Below are 25,140 nucleotides of genomic sequence, written 5' to 3'. Positions count from 1 at the left end.
TTTCCCTAAAACAGGGTAATTACCCTGTACATGGGAGGACTGACTTAGCTGCTGGAAGTGATGGAGGAATTTCGTTTCGTATCCACAAGAATACCAGGGAAGCCAGCCATAATTGGTTGGCCACGTTAGCTTTCATTAAACGTTATTTATCGTCACATAACAGCACACGGAAATGCAGAACATACCAATCATAAAGCCAGTAGATTAATTTACTAAAAACACAAACATAAAAACTATAAATACAATGATTAAAAAAAATCGCTCGACAAAACTCGCGCGATATTTTTTACCAATAACATTTATAAACACATCTCGGCCATACTGCGTTCAGATAAACTTGAAAAAAAATTATATTATCCCTCACAAGCCAACGACATCCACCAGTACGGTCAGAAAGATGTGTAATAAGCGCCATAAATATAATATAAAATATTCATATATACTACACGGGCGGATGTAGTGATTAATACATAGATTAGATCACATGAAGATTAGCTACCCACAGCTTACTTAACCTGATGATTAAGTTACGTTAGCGTTAAATTAGGTCAGTTTAGGTTACGTTAGCATTAGGTTAGATTAAGTTAGGCTAGGGTAGATTATACTAACTTTGCATGAGGTTACGTTAGCATTCGAAATCGGTTTAATTAGCGTCAAGGTGTTCAATCATCAGGTGAAATAATTTGAGGTGCCTAATTTGCATGTCCTCCGATGGTGGTTAAACATAAACACTGACTAAGTTTAAGATAAGATAAGATAAGATAAGATACCTATCATTGCCCAAGAGATGATGTTACCCGCAAATTAGAGCTATTGACAACCACATGGGAAAAAGATATAATTTCAATATAATTAAACGTAACACATATACAGTACACGAATATATGATTTTTTTTTATATACAAATAAATTAATTGTTTTTATTGTATATACTCGTATTTAATTTCAAAGATTTGTTAACCCTAAATAACCCAACTTAACCATACTTAATCAATCATCATTTACAAGTAATTCAAACTTTCCTTATATCTAATCAACACAACGGTATAAATTAACATCTAACTTAAACGTCCCGTCTTGTAATTACCTCAAAAAACTAGTTCATTAAAATCTCACCACATGTCACTCCAACTTACACTCACCTGGCGGGTCTTAATTAATATTTACCTGGTTGGGTGTGGACGTAAATATCTCATATACCAACAGGTGGATAACGTTCTCTCTCTGTGGTGTTTTTCTTGTCGTTTGAACGTTCAGTGTTGGGTAGTTTAGATAAGTGTTGGGTATTTTATATTATTTTATCATTTGAACGTATAGAGGGGCTTGATCACATCCACCAAACGTTCACAATAGTGGCTTGATCACATCCACCAAATGTTCACAATAGTGGCTTGATCACATCCACCAAACGTTCACAATAGTGGCTTGATCACATCCACCAAACGTTCACAATAGTGGCTTGATCACATCCACCAAACGTTCACAATAGTGGCTTGATCACATCCACCAAACGTTCACAATAGTGGTTTGATCACATCCACCAAACGTTCACAATAGTGGCTTGATCACATCCACCAAACGTTTGCCAATAGTGGCTTCGATCAATATCCACCAAACGTTCACAATAGCGGCCGGATCACATCCACCAAACGTCTGGTTAATAGTGGCTTGATCACATCCACCAAACGTTCACACAGTGGGTTTGACCGTACATCCACCAAACGTTCTAAATAGTGGTTTTCTTGACTGTTACATCCACCAAACGTTCACAATAGTGGCTTGATCACATCCACCAAATGTTCACAATAGTGGCTTGATCACATCCACCAAACGTTCACAATAGTGGCTTGATCACATCCACCAAACGTTCACAATAGTGGCTTGATCACATCCACCAAACGTTCACAATAGTGGCTTGATCACATCCACCAAACGTTCACAATAGTGGTTTGATCACATCCACCAAACGTTCACAATAGTGGCTTGATCACATCCACCAAACGTACACAACACTGGCTGGACCAGAGAGAGTCCTAGATCACCCTCAGATAATCCAGAAATGGCTTAAATCCCATCCTTTAAATGTATATATCTTTTCTACACCACTTCTACCACACGTACAAAAAATTGGCTACACCACATCCTAGAAAAATACGTAGAATATCACTCACTAGTCATCCGTACACTGTAAGTCACTCTGGTACAATCGACGGGTTTGTTTATATGTGAATCGTACGTCTGGCTGCTGAGGATTGGCTGACCCGCCACCGTTGTCAACATAGCTGCTCAAGGTTAGTATTGATCTTAACAGGCCTACAGTTATGACGATACACAGAAAAAAAATATAAAATAAGAAATTAGGATATGTTATAGGTTATACGTTCACGAGTAGAGAATTATTATTTTATTTTTTTATTTCAAACTGCTGTGATTGTCGTACAGTTGGAGCCCAGATTCTCTCACACCCAAGGCCCCACTCTATCTCTCAGGGAGAAGTTGGCCCCAGACTAACAGAGGGTCGGACAAAATCTCCCCACTTTTTTAAATTTAATGTTTCTCAAGGCCTGACAATTTACGAATATTCAGGAACCTACAAAACACATAGTTCACCGCCACGGGCATTCAGTATCGCCTGGCTTGCCTATACCAGCCCAATCTCAAGCTCTGAGTAAAAGACTTCACTTCACCCTACCCTCCCTCAACCCCTCATTAGCCAGACCCCAACGTGACGATAACACGTGATTGAGAAGATGCTAAAGGGGCTATCAAATTGCTGCTGACAAACACACACACACACACACACACACACGCCCCACTGCTGACATATGCCTTATTTAATGGTGCTGACACTCACAAAATCCACTAGTGTTGACACACACACACACGCGCGCTACACTAACCAACGGCATTTAATAACTACTGCAGGCTAAAACATATTAAAAAAGTAAACTTTTATGTTGTATTAATCAAAGACCAGTCCGTGTGTACTGTATGTGTGTGTCTTTAGAAATTGTGTGTTTTATCTATAGGCATAAATACCACTCCTGCTAAATTTGAATCCCGTTGAATAGTTGGACATACAGTACGTACGTACGTACGTACATACATACATACATACATAAATACATACATATAATAATAATAATGGTTGCCCCTCATGTAACGAGGATGGCCTGCCCAAGGGTCACCTAGGCTGTTTAAGGTGTAGAAGCTGTCGCCAACACAACAACCACACCCTGAGTTAACGAGCTGCATGACCCAGTGTTTATAAAATATTACCAACACAACAACCAATTCTGAGCAACGAGCTGTTGCATTCCAAAGGTTAAGGTGTAGAAGCTGTCGCCAACACAACAACCACACCCTGAGTTAACGAGCTGCATGACCCAGTGTTTAAGGTGTAGAAGCTGTCGCCAACACAACAACAACACCCTGAGTTAACGAGCTGCTTGACCCAGTGTTTAAGGTGTAGAAGCTGTCACCAACACAACAACAACACCCTGAGTTAACGAGCTGCTTGACCCAGTTTGTTGCAGGTGCTGTCGCCACGCCAACAAACAACACCTTGTTAACTGTCAAAGACCCAGTGCTATGTAGAAGTTGCCGCCACATAACAACCACACCCTGGAGTTAATGAGCTGTTTGACCCAGTGTTTAAGGTGGAAGCTGTCGCCAACAACAACAACAACACCCTGGAGTTAACGAGCTGCTTGACCCAGTGTTTATGTGTAGAAGCTGTCGCTACCGCCAACAACCACACCCTAAGTTAATTTGTTGCTTGAATTCAGGTTAAGCGTGCAGAAGCTGTCGCCAACACAACAACAACATTCCCCAGTTAACGAGCTGTTTTGACCCGTGCGTTGCGTGTAGAAGCTGTCACCAACACAAACAACAACACCCTGAGTTAATGAGCTGCTTGACCCAGTGCGGGTTATAGAAGTTGCCAACACAACAAACTACACCCCTGAGTTAACGAGCTGCTTGACCCAGTGTTTAAGGTGTAGAAGCTGTCGCCAACACAACAACAACACCCTGAGTTAACGAGCTGCTTGACCCAGTGTTTAAGGTGTAGAAGCTGTCGCCAACACAACAACCACACCCTAAGTTAACGAGCTGCTTGACCCAGTGTTTAAGGTGTAGAAGCTGTCGCCAACACAACAACCACACCCTGAGTTAACGAGCTGCTTGACCCAGTGTTTAAGGTGTAGAAGCTGTCGCCAACACAACAACAACACCCTGAGTTAACGAGCTGCATGACCCAGTGTTTAAGGTGTAGAAGCTGTCACCAACACAACAACCACACCCTGAGTTAACGAGCTGCTTGACCCAGTGTTTAAGGTGTAGAAGCTGTCACCAACACAACAACCACACCCTGAGTTAACGAGCTGCATGACCCAGTGTCAATGAATAGTCTGAGAAGACCGGACAACTCACAAACTGCACTGGTTAACCATTACTCCGGAACACGATCCACAAATCGATTAAAATCCAGGTTCCCAATTACTGCTGGGTTCATACATACACGACTTCACGTTCCAAAAGCGAAATAATGTTGGGTTTCATTAGTATTTGGGTGACCGTCTGATGGTTTGTTGGCGCGCCTTCGTCAAGTTGCCTGCCCCCGTCCCCCCCCCACACACACACCAAGGAGTTATTGTTGGCACCCAGATTCCATTATCCTTGGAATTTTTGTGTTTTGGGGATTCATAATTAAAGGAGAATTTATAAGCAAAATTCACCTTTCAGGAAACAAAGTAACATAAATATGAATAGTTTTGATCTCGAGTTTTCGGTTTCAGTTTTGGGTCATTTTTAGCTAGATAGATGTTGCTCTTGTCTCCTGTGAGTTCAGGCGAGGGAAGAGAGGTAATCAGTTAGAACGCGGAATGACTATTAGTGCGCAGGAAGAAGCGAGTTATCAAAACGGACTATAAATAACGGTGTAACTAGGGCGACAAGTGTTGCCATATTGGAGTCAGGGGTACCAACCGTTCCATACCTTCATCCCGAATCAACCTAATATCAAATTCCCATATGAAATATTATCCTAAATAGTAACACTCAAGAATATTTAGACATCTTTAATATAAAATTTTAAAATCAGAGGAAGTAAGCAATATTCAGATAAATTCACTACCATCATACATTGACAACACGATTTGGTATTTTATGGCCATCAATCTTATAATATAATACTGTATTTCTATCACAATGAAACTCGGTGGCCATTATAGTCATCACTCAAAGCTTCAAAGTTAATATATGTGTATCAGACTGTATTCCTTAATTATATAAATTACCGAAAAATGTGTACACACCACAGTACGATAATTCTTGCGAAATATTTCCTCTTAACTTCAATTTCTATAAGAATAATTAAAATCAAAACAACAATACTGTATTTAACTCACAAATTGGGAACAATAAATGAACAGCAAAAATCATAAATAAATAAAATAAAAAAAAATAAAAATGTGGTGTAAGAGACGCCCGGTACGATAACTCCCACACAGTTGCCGGCAGCACCATTAACTAACTACATTGGAACCTTCTAATAATTACCTACAAGCTGGGGCACCATAGTATACAATGTTCTGTAGTAGAATATATAAATTAAAAGCTATAATTTAAATAAGATATCTACAGATCCAATTAAATAACTAGTGAATAATTCTTAATATAAGTTCAATACGACATTCTGGAGACAAAATCATAATAATTGAAAATTCACGCATTATTATCACTTAACTTGTCATATTACAACCATTGTGAAGTAATTACCGTATAGGCCAATTACTGAGTCAAACCCCCTAGAGTAAAGGAACCAGTAAAAATATGTATTCAGATAGTGCTAAAGGAAGACCCTAATGCTGCAGTCTTCGCCATGGTTACCTGATCGCATACGTCAGTTCTCCTGAAGCTATGAGTCAAGGCCAAAGTACCGTGTAATGACATTATAAATGTAACAAACATAAGTCAGTCTAATTATAATATGGGCTTCTTTTTCTTCACATCATTGGCTCTAAAGACTATCTATTTTGTTCTGCCCCCTCCCCACACACACACACTATCACATTCTTTATCACAGACACAGCCTCTCTCTCTCTCTCTCTCACATATACTTTTATCCTCTTCACCACTGATCGGCTCGTTAGCCGCTTGGGCGATCGGTCACGTCTCTGTTACTTTTCTTTTTCTTACAGTACACACACACACACACACACACCTTAAAATATTCGATTGCCTTCAGTAGGTAGTAGGCAGCTATCATACAGGGAGGAAGATATTGGAAGCATAATGTGTTGTCTAATGGTGGACCCTGCTGCCATTCGTGACCAAGTCCCAGGTTGATGATCTGACTTTCTGCCTCATTTACACACAATTGTAGGGTCTCAATTGTTTCTCTTACTATTGACAACACAACATACATATATTGTTTCTCACTTCTGATATATTTTTTTTTATTTATGGTCCTTTATTATATCTTAATTTAATATTTTTCCTCATCTTTATTATTATTATTATTATTATTATTAAAATTTCGCCACCAGGCCCTGATGTGGGTCGTTGACCTGTACCCTGGTGGGTTAATCCCGCAAAAAAAAAAATATATATATTGAACGTATTAAAGATTTGAGCGCCTGAGATATTCGAACATTCATCATCTTAAGCTACCACACAAAGATGGATTCTCAAAGGTTCCTACGTTAAGTTTTCCTCCTAACTGGTGATGTGAGAACGTATCTAACTGACTCACTTAAGCTACCACACAAAGATGGATTCTCAAAGGTTCCTACGTTAAGTTTTCCTCCTAACTGGTGATGTGAGAACGTATCTAACTGACTCACTTAAGCTACCACACAAAGATGGATTCTCAAAGGTTCCTACGTTAAGTTTTCCTCCTAACTGGTGATGTGAGAACGTATCTAACTGACTCACTTAAGATACAACACAAAGATGGATTCTCAAAGGTTCCTACGTTAAGTTTTCCTCCTAACTGGTGATGTGAGAACGTATCTAACTGACTCACTTAAGCTCCCACACAAAGATGGATTCTCAAAGGTTCCTACGTTAAGTTTTCCTCCTAACTGGTGATGTGAGAACGTATCTAACTGACTCACTTAAGCTACCACACAAAGATGGATTCTCAAAGGTTCCTACGTTAAGTTTTCCTCCTAACTGGTGATGTGAGAACGTATCTATCCATCTATTTATTCAGTTCTAAATTGCACCCAAAATTCTTCTTTGTCTTCACATGTAAACAAACTACAGAGAAAAACAAGAAATAGTCAACACTACATTATTCAACTAACGCATCCCGGCAATTTCCTCATGGCAGTATTGTTAAATAATGGAACTTTACAAACTTTGGAGAAATAAGCAAAAATACCGATATTTTACCTATTTTGAAGTTAAATCTACGCCTACAGTGTACAAAATGGTTAAAATGAGCTTTAGTGGTGAGTCAGGGGAGAAAATTTGAGGCGGGGAATAAACGTAATGTAAAAAAAGCGAAAAGGGAATGAATTTTCATGCAAGGAGTTCAGACATGCTGATTCAGTTACATAATATAAACAATTGAATTTCTATGTATATGCTTCCATCCGCCCTCTTAAACTACCACAATTATGGCCATCGTATATCAACGTATCAATTTAATAGTTTGCCAGATAATAGCACACAAGAGCTTAAAATAGTGACGATATTTGAAGATTAGTTACGATTCCATAGTGTGAGAGGGTCCGCCAGCCACGTCGCGGGAACAGAGCTACCAACCTCTCCGATATACTCGTCGTTAAATCGATGCCGTTGAAAGCTTTATTCACGTTTTATTAATTTCATATTGATTCGATTTTTATCAGGTAATTTCGATATTTAACTGATTTATGGGAGAAATTATAAACTGATGGAACTCGGGAAGGTCACGGTCATGTTGAGTCGAAAATGCCATTGTTTTTCCTGTGCTGGACAACTGCCATATGATGAGCGTCTATTTTTGACGTTCTTAATCACCTGAGAAACCCCATTTAATCCTTAACTATCAACTAAATCATTGTTATTTCTCTTCAAATATATAAATTTTAATTCTCCAGAACACATTATTTAGTTTGTATTTGAGAAACATTAAAAACTACCCCATTTACAGGTTACTTTAATAACAGCTTACCATTAGTAAACCATTGTACAGGTAGTTATATAATTTAAAAAAAATGCAAATACTCGTATAATCATTGTATAGAACATGTATGGAACCTGTTTGTGATGACCGAAGGAATGTAATTTAATAAGTACATAGTGTAGGTATACAATGGAACAATAAGTTGATTTATGCAAGAATAACACGAAAAAAAAATCACCCCACCTCCTTCCATAATGATGTCTTAATACCCACAATACCCACAATAATACCCACAATAATACCCACACACACCAAGAGGTCCTGCTTCACTGCGCATGCGCCGGCCGCCATTAGACCGAACACAGTCAGCGCTGCATAAAAGGTGACAAAAAACTACCAATTTCTCCCCTTAAATATCACATTTCTGGTGTTTATTTATAACCCAAAGATGCTTTAGAATCTACTGAAGGATATACTAAGAGGAAAAGACATGACTGGGTTTAGTACTCACGTAAATAAGGAAGAAACGTGTAGTGGTTTGGTATGAGGCTCTGGTAAACACTGAGAGTTGACTGGGTGGCAGCGCGGACCACTAGACACCACGTGACCTAACCCTGACCGCTGATTGGCCCATGATAGAGCACTACCCTACAGTGGTTGACCAATGGTTGGCACTATTTCCACACGTCATTCACTCTAGGTCAATTCTATAGGTCAAAAAAAAAGTAAATAAATAAACAATTATATAAAAAAATCATTAGTAAGTTATATTTATGAGTTATTAAAGTATTATTTTTATTTTTTGTTTAGGGAATTATATATAAATTTAGTTAATTATAAAATAACTATTGTTGTTTTGTACATATATTGTCATAATCAATACTTCATGTACACTGTATGCATTTAATGAGTATTTTAATCACCCATTGTTGAATTAGCATATTATTGACCATTGTTTATATACCTACATTAACTACGACCATGATAAGTTATTATAAACTTGTCTTAGAAGTTAATTAAAGAAAATATCCATAAAAATGTCTCCTAGGCCTAGATTAACTATTTCGTGGGCAGATAATTTCACTTACAACACCTCTTCTCTTTGTTCTTCTACCAGCACATTTAAATATCTTATTAATATTAAAATTATAAATATAACTTTTTAAATAGTAGACGTTATAATTACATTGATAAATTTATTGACATCTGGTTTTCGCGAACATTATCCTCCATTAAATTTAGCGGAAAATGCCATTATCGTTTTCCATTGCAAAATTTCTTCCATATTCCTTAAACAAATACATAATATTTCGTTAACATTTTCCTCAGATGTTATTACAGTAAGCATTTTAAAAGAGACGACATTTACTAGAACCTAACTTAGCCAACCAAAGAAACCTACCCTAACTTTCCCGGACCCCTTCCCGCCATAGTAAACAGATTACTTATTTTAATATCTAATGCCAGTAAAACCAACGTTGTTAAACCATCATAATGTAATTAATGTTATTTTTATGGACGGTAAATAATTTCTTCACATATAAAGGACATGGCGACAATTTTAGTGTTATTTGATCAGTTCTTCACCGTGTTTTATCCGGTAATTTCCCTCATCATCGTAAATATACAAAAAGAAAGAAAAACATTTATGAAAATATTTATAATTAACAGGTTGTCGCCCCTTATAAAATACTTAACTATAATGATAAGAACATTTATGGGGAAAAAATTAACCAAATCGAAAAACGCCTTCTGGTGGGAGTGGTGTTATCATACATTACCAAAGAACAATACACATAGATTAAAATAATAAATATGGATCATTGTAAAGTAATTTAATCGTCGGCGTTACTTAATTGGAAGGATACATCTAAAGTGCTATAGTAATGTTACCCCTCGAACGGTAAATCTTCAAAGAAAACGTGTACATGTTTTGTGGGATAACTAACATATATTTGTTACCCATATTTTAAGGTGAACGCGTGGGGACAGTGATGCTCCCCCATCCTGAGGCCTCGACTCCCCCATACTGAACCAGACTGAGGCCTCGACTCCCCCATCCTGAACCAGACTGAGGCCTCGACTCCCCCATACTGAACCAGACTGAGGCCTCGACTCCCCCATCCTGAACCAGACTGAGGCCTCGACTCCCCCATACTGAACCAGACTGAGGCCTCGACTCCCCCATCCTGAACCAGACTGAGGCCTCGACTCCCCCATACTGAACCAGACTGAGGCTCGACTCCACCATCCTGAACCAGACTGAGGCCTCGACTCCACCATCCTGAACCAGACTGAGGCCTCGACTCCCCTATACTAGACAGACTGAGGCCTCGACTCCTATACTGAACCAGACTGAGGCCTCGGCTCCACCATCCTAGAGGCCTCGACTCCACCATCCTGAACCAGACTGAGGCCTCGGCTCCCCCATACTGAACCAGACTGAGGCCTCGACTCCCCTATAATGAACCAGACTGGGGCCTCGACTCCCCCATACTGGGTCCACTGAGGCCTCGGCTCCCCATGCGAACCACTGAGGCCTCGACTCCCCATCCTGGGCCTCGACTCCCCCATACTGAACCAGACTGAGGCCTCGACTCCCCATACTGAACCACTGAGGCCTGCGACTCCCCATCCTGAGGCCTCGGCTCCCCAGACTGGGCCTCGACTCCCCCATCCTGAGCCTCGACTCCCCTAATCCTGAGGCCTCGACTCCCCCATACTGAGGCCTTCGACTCCCCCATCCTGAGGCCTCGACTCCCCCATACTGAGGCCTCGACTCCCCCATACTGAACCATCCTGAGGCCTCGACTCCCCTATAATGAACCATCACAACCTCACTTTATTAACAACATATAAACATTATTAATCAACCACAAAATAACAATAATAATTAACTTAATAAGCCTTAATTACTTAAAACTATCGCGGGAATTGTTTCAGTGTTCGAGACTTGCTCCAGTAGTGGGCGTGATTAGTAAACGAGGCGTTTGGACCATCAATTGGTTGTTGTGTTTGTTTATAATTGTTATTTATATGACTATAGACGAGAGATAAAAATAAACCATTATATACTTGGTTTAAGAAAAGTCCCCCGCCTGGAGTGCCGTCAACCCATCTGGTCCCCGAGGTTATGCTAGAGACTGTCGGTTGATTGAAAACGTCTAAAGGAGGACCACCAGACAGAACCTCAGTTACCCAGAGAGATTGGAGCGCCTGCAACTACCCAGCTTATACTACACACGGGCGACCTAATCAAAGAGTATAGGGCACACTACTGGGTTGAGTGTACATACCTGGAGCTGGCGGACGTCTGCCTCACAAGGGGTCACAGCTCAACCTTGAAGAAGCCACAAGTCCAGAAAACTGTGTACATAGACAGCGTAGGTATACAAACAATGGTAAACATAAGTTGATCAAACAAGGATAAACCAATAAAGACATAAACAGCTTCTTATCTCCTCTTGTACTAACACTATCTGTGTGTAATGGGAGAGGTGCTATACAATAGGATAGTTTACCCTCCAACATGTTACATTTTCTTTGGTGTCATTTAGAGGGGAAACTATCAACATCTACTGATTTCTTTGTATAATTCATATTGTACTTGTACTGCCTAAATAAACTGTTTTTATACCAAGTGCAAGTGATTCTGTCTACAGCAAGTGGATCTGTCTACAGCAAGTGATTCTGTCTACAGCAAGTGATTCTGTCTACAGCAAGTGATTCTGTCTACAGCAAGTGGATCTGTCTACAGCAAGTGATTCTGTCTACAGCAAGTGGATCTGTCTACAGCAAGTGGATCTGTCTACAGCAAGTGATTCTGTCTTCAGCAAGTGGATCTGTCTACAGCAAGTGGATCTGTCTACAGCAAGTGATTCTGTCTACAGCAAGTGATTCTGTCTACAGCAAGTGGATCTGTCTACAGCATCTGACAGCAAGGATCTGTCTACAGCAAGTGATTCTGTCTACAGCAAGTGATTCTGTCTACAGCAAGTGGATCTGTCTACAGCAAGTGATTCTGTCTACAGCAAGTGGATCTGTCTACAGCAAGTGATTCTGTCTACAGCAAGTGATTCTGTCTACAGCAAGTGGATCTGTCTACAGCAAGTGATTCTGTCTACAGCAAGTGGATCTGTCTACAGCAAGTGATTCTGTATACAGCAAGTGATTCTGTCTACAGCAAGTGATTGTCTACACCAAGTGATTCTGTCTACACCAAGTGATTGTCTACACCAAGTGATTCTGTCTACAACAAGTGATTCTGTCTACAGCAAGTGATTCTGTCTACAGCAAGTGATTCTGTCTACAGCAAGTGGATCTGTCTACAGCAAGTGGATCTGTCTACAGCAAGTGATTCTGTCTACAGCAAGTGATTCTGTATACACCAAGTGATTCTGTCTACAGCAAGTGATTGTCTACACCAAGTGATTCTGTCTACACCAAGTGATTGTCTACACCAAGTGATTCTGTCTACAACAAGTGATTCTGTCTACAACAAGTGATTCTGTCTACAGCAAGTGATTCTGTCTACAGCAAGTGGTTCTACATACAGCAAGTGATTCTGTCTACAGCAAGTGATTCTGTCTATAGCAGGTGATTCTGTCTACAGCAAGTGGTTCTGTCTACACCAAGTGATTCTGTCTACAGGTGATTCTGTCTACAGCAAGTGGTTCTACATACAGCAAGTGATTCTGTCTACAGCAAATGATTCTGTACACACCAAGTGATTCTGTCTACAGCAGGTGATTCTGTCTACAGCAATTGATTCTGTCTACACCAAGTGATTCTGTCTACAGGTGATTCTGTCTACAGCAAGTGACTCTGTCTACACCAAGTGATTCTGTGTACACCAAGTGACTCTGTCTACACCAAGTGATTCTGTGTACACCAAGTGATTCTGTCTACACCAATTGATTCTGTCTACAGGTGATTCTATCTACACCAAGTGATTCTGTCTACACTAAGTGATTCTGTGTACACCAAGTGATTCTGTGTACACCAAGTGACTGTCTACACCAAGTGATTCTGTGTACACCAAGTGACTGTCTACACCAATTGATTCTGTCTACAGGTGATTCTATCTACAAGTGATTTTCTAACTCCCACTGGCATATCAAATACAGAACCCAAGTCAAAACCTGTAATAAAACCATAACATAATTGTTAATGAAATATAAGAAACTAAATGATTACAAAAATCATGATAGTTTTATTCAACAGTACAAAAGTTACACCATAAACATTCATAAATACTTTTTCTGTACATATTATTATTATTATTATTATTATTATTATTATATATTTACAAGTTTTTGCATAGTGTACACATAAGACTGCAATATGGTCAGGTAATTATGAACGTACTGACAGCTGTAGTTTAGTCTGTGGTACGTACTGACAGCTGTAGTTTTGTCCGAGGTACGTACTGACAGCTGTAGTTTTGTCCGTGGTACATACTGACAGCTGTAGTTTTGTCCAAGGATAACACAAACATCTGTGATAGTTTTGTCCAAGGATCACACTGACCAATCACATTACACTTTATCACATTGTGACACCAACACACACACACACACACACACACACACACACACACACACACACACACACACCTCAAAATCATTCTTCTCCTACAAATAAATCCCAAATATATTAAGAGACTAAACAAATAACTATGGATAAATTGCAAACAAAATTGTACTTGTGTTATATTGGCGAAGGAGAAACCTGTCAACTAGGCAAAACAAACAAACCACATACCTCTAAGACGCAAACGACAACATTCAACCAACTAAATAGCCTTCGGTGGCGATAAAGACTCTCAGAGATAATTTGTAACCCAAGGTGATAATCGGATGAGGGACCGACGGGTTATTGGATTAAATATTGTAGATCGTAAATAAATGGAACACTTTCAGAAGACTTATGTCACTTTGGATAAGTTTAAGGATTTGAGGTTGGGTCAATAATGTGCTTATGATCGAAAGAAAGAAAATTGTAACCTGACTTTGTGGCGAATTGGTCGAGTATTTTGACGATTACTTTGGCGTAATCAAATGTTCAAAATTCAAGTTAAAAATCATCAAATACTTCCACTTAAGATTCATTCTGACATAAACAAATAATTTTAATATATAAATTCAAATTAACACAATCAAATGAGCTCCAACTAGATATCAATAAGGGTGTAAATATTCAGGTACTGTACACATGTCTACAATTTAATCACAATCAAGTTAAACAAAAATTAAAACAAGAATTATCAGTAGTTTCGTAAGGGTAATGGACGAAGAAAAACAAACAAACACCCAAGCTTTTTAAAACAAACCTGTAACTCTTATTTAAAACACCGTGAGTTAATCTCTTCCACGAGCTTATTCACCTAACGTAAATATCAATGAAGTTTGTTTTGGGGAAGTAATCGTAACTTAAAAACAAAAACAAATGAAAAATGTCTTCTTACTCGAACAGTTCATTCTCCTATCTCTCAGCGTCTGGTTATGGATCACATGAAGAATAGCCACCCCGGTTTATTTTATCCTGCGAATTAACTCCTTAGTGCTACCTATGGGGAGGGAGGGGAGGGAGGGGAGGGTGGGGAGGAGGTTGGGTAGGTGAGGTTAGTTTTGTTCAAGAGGGGTTAGATTAGATTAGGTTAGGATAAGTAAGGACAGGTTAGGTTAGGATGGGTAAAATTAGGTCAGGTCAGGTTAGGTTAGTTTAGTACAAGAGGGGTTAGATGAGGTTAGATTAGGTTGTTCAATCATCAAGCAAAATAAACTGGGGAGGCTGCCCTACACCTTATGTATATAATGAAACTAATGATGATGTGTTGATTCTGTGACGTCCACCGAACCCTAAAACATAATGTCTTTTTTTATAGCAGAAGCCAACTAACATTCTCTGCTAGATGGTTAGGTTTAGGTCAGGTTTAGGTTCGGTCGGGTCGGGTTTGGTTGGGTCGGGTTGGGTTGATAGGCACGACCTCTTTATCACATGACAAATATTTCCAAGAGAGTGTGAGAAGAGGACCCCAGTTTTAGATCCATAAAACAAGAGGTAAAAGCAAAAGATGATTAAAAGAGGAAGAATAAAAAGAGGCAGAGGAGAAGAAAAAAAAATGCGACAAATGAAACCACAAGATCGTTCATCAATCCTCTTTTGGCGGACATCAACCTCAAAAATCAACCAAATGAAACCACAAGATCGTTCATCAATCCTCTTTTGGCGGACATCAACCTCAAAAATCAACCAACATTTGATATACACATGAGTAGACTCTTACCGTCCTCCTCCTAGCTAGACAAACAAAAGCAACGGCCTGTCTCCGCGCTCGGCATAATCACTCACCGACACGAGGCCCGCCGACGGAAAACAAACGCATTCGTAAACTACATTTGTACTATAACATGGAACATATAACTGTAAACTGATGATTGGAAGGGAAAAACAAAGGTTACTCCACAGCCACAGTTGAACCCTTAAACAGAAGCTATCGTATTCTACTCTGCTCAGCTGATGGCCGTTGTCCCCACAGCCTCCGACGATGGCCGCTGTTTAAGGATTAACAGCCGATGGGCGAGTTACAAACAGGGATAAATATACATATATACACAATTGTATTCAGGAATTATTGATAACGTATGATGGCGGCGATCGGTGAAGCATAACCCCAGTGTTAACGAGTCTTAACCTGGCCCAGTGATCATCAGGACTTTATGGTTAGGTTAGGAGTCACTACAACTGGGTTACACCTCGCCCCACCTTATAAATCATGGTAATAAGTAACATATATAATATATTTGTATAAAACTCAAAAATGTACAGGTCTTTAACTCCGAAGTTTTCTCTGAGAATAAATTACCATAATAACAAACAATCCCAAAACATCTCTTGGATTGTAAACCTAACCTAAGCTAACCTAACCTAAGCTAACCTAACCTAAGCTAACCTAACCAATAATGTAAAGAACTTAATAAATGTCACCATATATGTAAAAGTATATCCACTCCAACATTATACAGTATAAACATATACAACATCGGTAACCCTATACAGGAAAGGAAAAATCTCGGGATTAACTCCAAGTAAACATACGTGTGAACTATACATAAACGCGTTACATCTATAATACACCCAAAAAAAACAACAAAAAAACATGAATAAACAGGGAAACAGTTTTCTTGATAAATTTCCATACACAAGTTGAGATCAATAGTGAGCGGCTACTGAGCGTCCTCAACACAGTGCGGGAAGAGGAGCGTAGGCGGGGGGTCATGACTTCGTGTGCGCCTTTACTACGCCATAGAGCAAATACATAACACAATTAGAGGGGACGGGGCTGGGGGAGGGGGTAGAAAAAAAAATATATACATCCTCCATCGTCACCTAAGACAGTTTTATCGCCAACAACGGCAAAATATCAGTTTATTACCGACGTCTCGTGTTAACAGAGTCCAGTAGTGAGATGGAGAGACGTGCGGACAGCTCAACTGCTTAATCCTGAGATCGACGCCGCACCTTTGGATACTGATACATATATATATATACAAGGTACTTAACTGTGTGTAAAATGAATAATAGTGAATGCCGGTTATTACATATAAAAACTTAAGAACTAAAGGTAAGTAGAAATATCATTGAAATCTTTCATAATTATCATCAAAATGCTGAGATTCCCACAAGACCTTACATGCCAGGTGTTATTAACGTCACATGAGGCATTATCCATCATCCTACCCCAGCCAGTGAAGACAAACTATTCACTATAAACAGAACTCAGTTTTACAATGAGCTTTAAACTGTGGGTAACATCCAACGGTAAAAAACAACAACAAAAACTGTGGGAAAAATCCTCAAATACTGTATACTATTTCTTTTTTGGCCAGTTTAAAAAATCTTACAAATTTTTACCTTAATTCCTGACTGGGAAATATGGGAGACAAATTTCTGTTTTTCCCCAGTGGTGCAGGAGAACTCTGTTGATGTGTCGAGCAGTTCCGTAAAAAATCACATTCTGAGTTTTGTAAATTCATAAACCCCAATTTGAACATCGGTGAACAAGATACATAACTGTACTGTACGTCTGGGAATAATTTTGAGATTCTTACTGTATACACGAAGAGTTTTAAACAATATGTCAGTACACACAACACACACAAAGTTCTGACATTTCTTTCTCATCAAAATTCAATTATAGTTTCCCTCTCATCTGCTCCTCGTGGCCGTACATATAAAGTTATAAAATACACCAAAACACATGAGCATTATATATCATTAACATTTATCAACTGGTTATAATACTAGTAAGGGAACAGTGTTTATTTATTTCCATCAAATACTATTATTTTGTGTAAAATATCTATATTGCTTCAGTTTTGGTTTAGATCCCGGCAAATAAAATACCAAAATCCCATGGGGTCGTCGAAATGGGCTGCGGGGATCCTAATTTACGACCGATCACAACCCGGGCAGTCTAGTTTCGACGACCCCTTGTGTACACTCTTAATACTCGTAGGGCAAATGTTTGTTGTGTCATTGACGTCGGCTCGTGTCGGTAACGGCTGCCACTACGTCCTGGAGCTGGGAGGCGAGCTGTAGATCACGTCTGGCTTGGGTTCGTCGGAAGGTGATGGGGCAGTCCACCGATATGCACTCGACGTCTTGTAAACGGCAGCCGAGGCAAGTTTCACATATCTGTAAGCGACGGAAGGTGAGTTATGCAGCACGTTATAAATCACAGACACACACACACAATAAACTTTTCAAAAAACACACATAGGGATTAATAAGAGCATCGTTTACACTCTATTCAGAACAGGAACACTCAGCCTTCGGCCCCCCACTCAGCTTTTATGATAAACGATTCAGTTATAACGGAACCCTCCCTCATTGCCAACCACTTCAATGACTATTTTATTATGTTGGCAAAAATTTTGCAGAGAGCATCCCTGATCACCATGATGAATTTAGAGCCAACCTGCAAAACAGACAGCAAAATGAACTATTCTTATCCCCTGTCACAGCAGATGAATTACTGGCCATCATAAAAATGTCCAAAGATGCAGCAGCAGGCCAAGACAATACACCAATGAGCATCATTAGAAAGTGGGCCACTTATTACTACCTGTTCTCCTCCACATTTGTAACTCCTCCTTCACTAGTGGTGTCTTTCCTGATAAACTGAAAATTGCTAAAGTCCACCCGGCATATAAAAAATCAGTCCTCCCACCCTTGAGTAAGATACTGGAAAAGTTAGCATTTAATACACTAAATTCCTTCTGCAATGCCAATAACACCTTTACAGACTCCCAGTTTGGATTTAGAGCTAGAAGGTTGACTGAGAGTGCTCTGCTATCCTTTACTAATGACATCTTAAATTCCTTTGATGACAATCAGTTCACAGTCGGTATATTCTTGGACCTCTCTAAAGCCTTCGATACTGTCGACCACACCATTCTCCTTTCAAAGCGTGAACATTATGGCGTAAGGGACCCGTCCCACAATTGGTTTACCTCATATCTGTCCAGCAGGATGCAGTATGTCTGTTATAATAACCACCAATCTGACTCCTTCCCAATCTTGTATGGAGTCCCCCCAAGGTTCAATTCTTGGTCCAGTACTGTTTTTGTTGTACATAAACAACATAGCCCACGCCAGCTCACTCATAAAATACAACTTATTTGCAGACGATAGTAATCTCTATGCCAGCAACTCAGACCTCCATTCCTTGATGAGAACTATGAACACTGAATTAACTAAAGTCGGGACCTGGGTAATACGTAATAAACTGACCTTAAACATTGAGAAAACCCACTACACACACATATATTTATATATATATATATATATATATATATATATATACAGTATATATATATATATATATATATATATATATACACATACATACATACATACATACATACATACATACATACATACATACATACATACATACATACATACATACATATATTATATATATATATATATATATATATATATATATATATATATATATATATATATACAATATATATATATATGTGTGTATATATGTATGTATAAATAAAAAAAAATAAAAAAATAAAAAAATAAAAAATAAAAATAATAAATAATAAAATAAATAAATATAGAAGTGATAACCGTGGTAACATGTTGTTATTACCATCATGCTGTTGTACTACTCCAGATGATACTAAATGTTACATAATACTTCCTTGAGATAAATGTATAGTATATATGAGGTGCAGCTCAGGTTCTCAACTGGCTCAGCCATGTAAATATTGTTATTATTATCCACTCTGTATCTGTATTTTTCTGGCTAAATAAACTGTTTCAATCAATGTTTCAATCAAACATTCCCAACAAAGGCGATTTCAAATTTCTGACTCATTTATTTATTTCAGCCTATTACTTTAAATATGAGACCATTATTTTTTTATTATTACTTCTCAACCATTATTTTTATTATATTTAATACCATTAGTTTTGTTTTTAGAGTAAAATAAGAACCATCTGACACGGTTACATTACTGAAATCCTGCAGAAAATGAAAGTAGTGACTTGGGTTAGATTAGTGTTAGGTTAAGTTAGAGTTAGGTTAGGTTAGGTTAGATTAGTGTTAGGTTAAGTTAGCATTATGTTAGGTTAGTGTTATGTTAAGTCAGTGTTACGCTAACTTAGTGTTAGGTTAGGTTAGTGTTAGGTTAAGTTAGTGTTAGGTTAAGTTAGCATTATGTTACGTTAGTGTTATGTTAAGTCAGTGTTACGCGAACTTAGTGTTAGTGTTAGGTTAGGTTTGTGTTACATTAAGTTAGTGTTAGGTTAAGTTAGCATTAGGGTGTTTAATCATCAGGTGAAATAAGTTAGGGTGGATATTCATGAGGCGATCCCAAAAGTCTTATGACACTGACCTTGTGGATGTGATTCACCGCTCTCTCATAGTTACGAATCTTTTCACTGAGATTGATAACCGTCAGTTGAGGATTAGTCTTACAGTCGACACACAGTCCACCGCCTTGGCCAGGTAACGTTGTGGCCGCCCCGCAAGACACGCAGGCAGATGGGGTGAAGTAACGTGCTATAGAGATATTACGGCCGCCGGTGTACATCCCCGCAGCGGTCGCACCTCCGTAAGTCCCCGCGGCCTCTACTGCCAGGGCGGTGGTGGCAGAAGAAGAGGGTCTTGGTAGGTCACTGTACCTAGAAGACAGCAGGAGTGTGTTTGAGGGAGACCAGTAGGTGTTCCCCTTGTAGAGAGATTATAGTGTTAAAGTATATCATCATCACCATCATCATCACCACTATCATCCCCCACAAGAACAACTCACCACACATTAACATCAACTCCCAAGAGAGAGAAGCATCTGTCCAGTGGGGGCAGGATGGCTCTGGTGATGTAGTACATGGAGTTGATGCGGAGGGCCGGGTTGGCCATTACCACGTCGGGCGAACGCACCAGCTGGATGAGAGGCAGCCCCGGAGCCCCGTACACGATCACGTACGGGACGCGTTGGCCCGATCGAGGCTCCTTTCGTCTGTCTCTGCGGAGCCACTGTCTGTGAGAGTCGATGAGTTAGGAGACGTAGATAGTGTGAATTATTTCCTCGCCGTGTGAAAGTTGATGTAAATAAAGTGACTTAATCCTCCTAGCTAGGACGATGTGAGGAAATGGAGAGACAGAGTGAGAGAGGGAGAGAGGGAGTGAGAGAAAGAGTGAGAGAGGGAGAGAGGGAGTGAGATATAGAGATGGAGAGTTAGAGAAAGAGTGAGAGAGTAAGAGAGGGAGAGAGAGATTGGGACAGAGAGGAAGAGAGAGAGAGTAAGATTGAGAAAGACACACAGAAAGACAAACAAAAAACACAATCCCTCACCTCGTCAGTTCCAGGGACGGCACACATGCTCCCGGCCTGTAGCCCCTGGCCCCCCTGTACTCCTTGGCGAACGTTAGGTCTTGGAGGGTTGCGCGGCCCTGGAGGAGCTTCAGGAACTGACGCTGTACGTACGCCTTCACCTGCGACACGTCCTTGCTCTCGAACAGCAGACGTAGCGACTTCTCCAGGATCTTAGGGGTTGATGGGAAATTATTTGTAGTTTTAATTATGTTGAAGATATATAATGATGTATGTTATATAACCCTGTCCTGTTAGACCAAATCTGAATCCAACAATAAGGACTGAAACTAATTACACCACTAACCTAACCTAACCAATACCCAACTTAACCTAACATAAGCCACCCATTCACCCATCCCCACACTAACCTACTGTACACCCCACAGAGACCCACCTAACCTAACCCGACCAAACCAAACCTACACCCCAATAGACTTCTCCCCCCCCCCAACAGAAGCACCTGACTGCCGACTCACCTTGGACACAGCTGGGCATCCATCCCTCCTCACTGTCTCAATACCCTTGGCGTCGAACTCGGGCTCTGTTTGGTCAGCAGTCTCGTACATGTGGCCGACGTATCGCTTCTTTGTCTGTAAGGGAACCAACGCGTTTATCTCTTGTTGTTGACGGGGATTTAACTACAAAAATCTGTCATCATCATCATCATCATCATTATTATCATTATCATCATACACTCACCTGTAAAATACAAGGTAAATACACCTTCTCGAACCTAAGCTTGATTGGTTTGGGATACATCTGGGTGACCTGGTGAGCGATCTCGTAACCAATCTTAAACGCCTGTTCCTTCGTCCTCCCCGGCAGGTGCACGAAGAGCGAGTCCGTGTCCCCGTAGACGACCTTCGCGTCCCACGATGGATGGGAGTTAACGAGCTGGATGCTTCGTTCTAGTGTCTCCCGACCTTTACTCACGACGCTGTCTCCGATCTGTAATGACCTCGGCCACTGAATTATATCACATTACAGAACGACGACTAATTATAAAACATCTGACTGGTAAATATAAAACACCTGACTGGTAACTTTAAAACACCTGACTGGTAACCATAAAACACCTGTCTAATTAACCACCATTACCCGAGTCCTCTAAATGCATCATTCTAGACATCTACTCGAGCTTTTATTTACGACACAACCTCTTCAGCTTTTATTTACATCTCAACCTCTACACCCCCTCACCTCAGGACACGGCATACGACCGGAGAAGTTGGCGCTGGTGTAGCCGTACGTGACGTTAGCGATGAGTTTCAGCCCCAGCTGTCGGGAGTGTAGGACGCGCTGTAAGGACGAGTCGTTCTTGTACACCTTCATCATGCGTTTCACCATGAGCCGAGTGTTGAGAATCTCCTCCAGCATCCTGGGAAGGACGCCGTGTCTCACTCTACGTGGGACGAACGCCACACCACAGGGCGACACGTTCATCTGGGGGTGGGGGAGGGTGAAGGGGCGGAACGAATAATAAACATCTACTTACAATATAACGTACTTAAATCACTTATGCTGCACATGAGTGTACTTAGAATATTTAATTTCACTTTTATAGCAAACACACACACACACACACGTTACTTACCTCATCAACACACTCGGCAATTTCCTTGGGGTTTAGGTGCAAATAAGTCGCTCCAAACTCTATGGGTTGGGGGCTGTCGACCAGATTGACGCGGCCGAGGCAGGTCGAGTAACAGTAGTTGTAGGCGATCATTATGGAGGGGTAGAGGCTCTGGAAGTCCAATACTACCACTGGGTCTGTGTAGAATCTGCGAGAGCAATAGACAGAGTAGTAATAATAATGGTACAACAAATACCTCTACTACTACTAATAATAAAACTAATAATACAATAATAATAATAATAATAATAATAATAATAATAAATAATCCTGTAATAATAACAAATAAATAAATATAAAAACAGTGCGAGAACAACAACAACTAATCTACGTTCCTTAATTCCGGCCACTCTACCCTACACTTAAAGGCGGGACGAACGAGGAAAACAACACGCTCTCTCTCGTCTTGACAAACCTCGATTGCGGCTCCATGGTGAGAGCAATCCACTCGGGCGCTTTCATGGCTCCTCTCTGCTGGATGCTGGGTGATATGGAAACCATGTTGGAGCCCCGGGCCAGTCGGAGCATCATCGACTCAACTCGGTACTGGAAGGTAAACGTTTAGGGGTGTCAACTCGATGAAAAATATACCAAATGATATAATAGAAAGAGAATTTGTACCAGAACAAGACAGATGATGAAAGAGCTCGGTTAAGACTCGGTTAAGGTTCGGTTAAGCTTCTGACCTGAGTCCCACGCGACAGCACATCGTAGAACTGGATGCCAAACAGTCTGGCCAGTTCAGCCGTTCGGTGAATCAGGTCAAGTCGGTGGAGAAGATCGATGGTATAGTGACACCGATTGAGGTAATGTTCCAGAGTGCGCCACCTTGAGGGAGAGAGAGGAGGTCAAAATTCAACCTGGTATATTTCAGCTCTTTCCAAAAAAAACTAAATTAACCTATTATTCGTTTTTTATTTAAAGTATCATTATGGGAGGTTGATTTGGTCTTTGTTATGTACAGGAGGGAACTACTGTAGCACCCAGAGACAACCTGCATTTGGTAGTGAGGGTCATATTGGATTACCACCTCTTCTCATATCTGTCCTGGGCCAATGTGTGAACCCAGGACACAGTAGTGAGTATGTATTTTACCACTGTACCACCAACACCACTATTCCTATCTTGTGTGTGGTACAGAGATCTTCCCTGATATTTCATACTAAGAAACATACTGTAATTATAAATATATGTCTTAACTGGTAAAAGAAAAAATCAATTGTCAAAACTCACTTCAAAATAAAATAAAATTATCCAACGGTGAATAAAAAGAAGTCAAATTTGAATACTAATAATACTACTACTAATAATAATGTAATAATACTTTCCACATTTAATCAATTCTCTCTCTGACACACACACACACACACACACACACACACACACACACACACACACACACACACACACACACACACACCATCCTAACCTAACCTATAAGCTGTGAGGTTTTACACATCGTCAAACAGAAGGAAAAAATTAAATAACTTTCTTCATGTTGTATTTACCTAGTAGTGTCCTGGGTCCACCATTGTCTGAGTGTGTCGTGGGAGAAGGAGGGAACTCGGGTGTGCAGGACGTGGTATGCAACATTATCCAGCGTGTAGCTCAGCAGTGTAACCTAAAACACATGTATAAATTGACCTGTGTACAATGACTCTCAAATGGGTTCCTAATAGCAGAAATTTAACCATTAATACCCATTAAATTAAGGGCCTTCTGAGGTCTAGGGGCCCATTATGGACTGAGGGCCATGATTAATGGGCCCCAAATGGTGAGGTTAGGTTGTCTAGGGGCCCATTATGGACTGAGGGCCACAATTAACGGGCCCCAAATGGTTAGGTTAGGTTATGTAGCTATCAAGCCGTGGGTCCATTTGACTGATCAATGTACACATGATAACTGCCAGTGCTATAGGTGATAACAGGGTGAGTCAGAAGTATTTACACAGCAGATACAGGGTGAGTCAAGAAATATGCAAGCCAAAGAATACCACAATGAGGACACACTACAGCATAGAGGGAGGGAGAGAGGGAGAGAGGGAGGGAGGAGACAGAGAGAGGAAGGAAGGAAGGGAGAGAGGAGGAGGGAGAGGGAGGGAGGGAGAGAGGAGGAGGGAGGGGAGGGAGGGAGGAGGGAGGGAGGGAGGGAGGGAGGAGGAGGGAGGGAGGGGAGGAGGGAGAGGGAAGATAGAGAGGATGGGAGAGAGGAGGGAGAGGAAGAGAGAGGAAAGGAGAGACAGAGAGAGGTAAAGAGAACACTAGTTACCTCAGACCTCATCAGCCTCCACACGTTAAGGACTATCCTGCCCGTCATGTGTATCTGGGAGGTCTGGTCGGCCCCGTACTCGTCCAGCTCCTCGTCGTGGTGGCTGGCGGTGCCCTCGGGGACCCTAGAGAGACGCGACACCATCTCCAACCCCAGGGCCACTCCCCTCTCCAGCACGTAGCCCCACGACGACATTTGCACCTTGGGGAGAATCGATG

At 40.5% G+C, this 25,140-nt stretch overlaps 1 protein-coding gene across 1 annotated transcript in view; it reads right to left on the bottom strand.

Annotated features, from left to right (window-relative positions):
• Positions 1 to 13,311: 13,311 nt before the first annotated feature.
• LOC121867660 overlaps positions 13,312 to 25,140 on the bottom strand; it is a gene marked incomplete at its 5' end in the record, with an annotated part of 77,217 nt that continues 65,388 nt past the window's right edge. The window contains 12 exon segments of the mRNA XM_042367677.1: positions 13,312 to 17,818; positions 20,041 to 20,329; positions 20,458 to 20,685; positions 21,001 to 21,191; positions 21,498 to 21,611; positions 21,721 to 21,969; positions 22,222 to 22,464; positions 22,616 to 22,802; positions 23,070 to 23,200; positions 23,341 to 23,482; positions 24,163 to 24,275; positions 24,923 to 25,123. Coding sequence (XP_042223611.1) covers positions 17,657 to 17,818; positions 20,041 to 20,329; positions 20,458 to 20,685; positions 21,001 to 21,191; positions 21,498 to 21,611; positions 21,721 to 21,969; positions 22,222 to 22,464; positions 22,616 to 22,802; positions 23,070 to 23,200; positions 23,341 to 23,482; positions 24,163 to 24,275; positions 24,923 to 25,123 — 2,250 coding nt within the window. The 3' untranslated portion in view covers positions 13,312 to 17,656.

The sequence above is a fragment of the Homarus americanus genome, unplaced genomic scaffold (genome assembly GCF_018991925.1).
Source record: "Homarus americanus isolate GMGI-L3 unplaced genomic scaffold, GMGI_Hamer_2.0 scaffold46583, whole genome shotgun sequence".
In the NCBI taxonomy this organism is placed as follows: domain Eukaryota; kingdom Metazoa; phylum Arthropoda; class Malacostraca; order Decapoda; family Nephropidae; genus Homarus; species Homarus americanus.
Note: the sequence above shows the minus strand (reverse complement) of the source record. Positions and strands in the feature narration are given on the sequence as shown.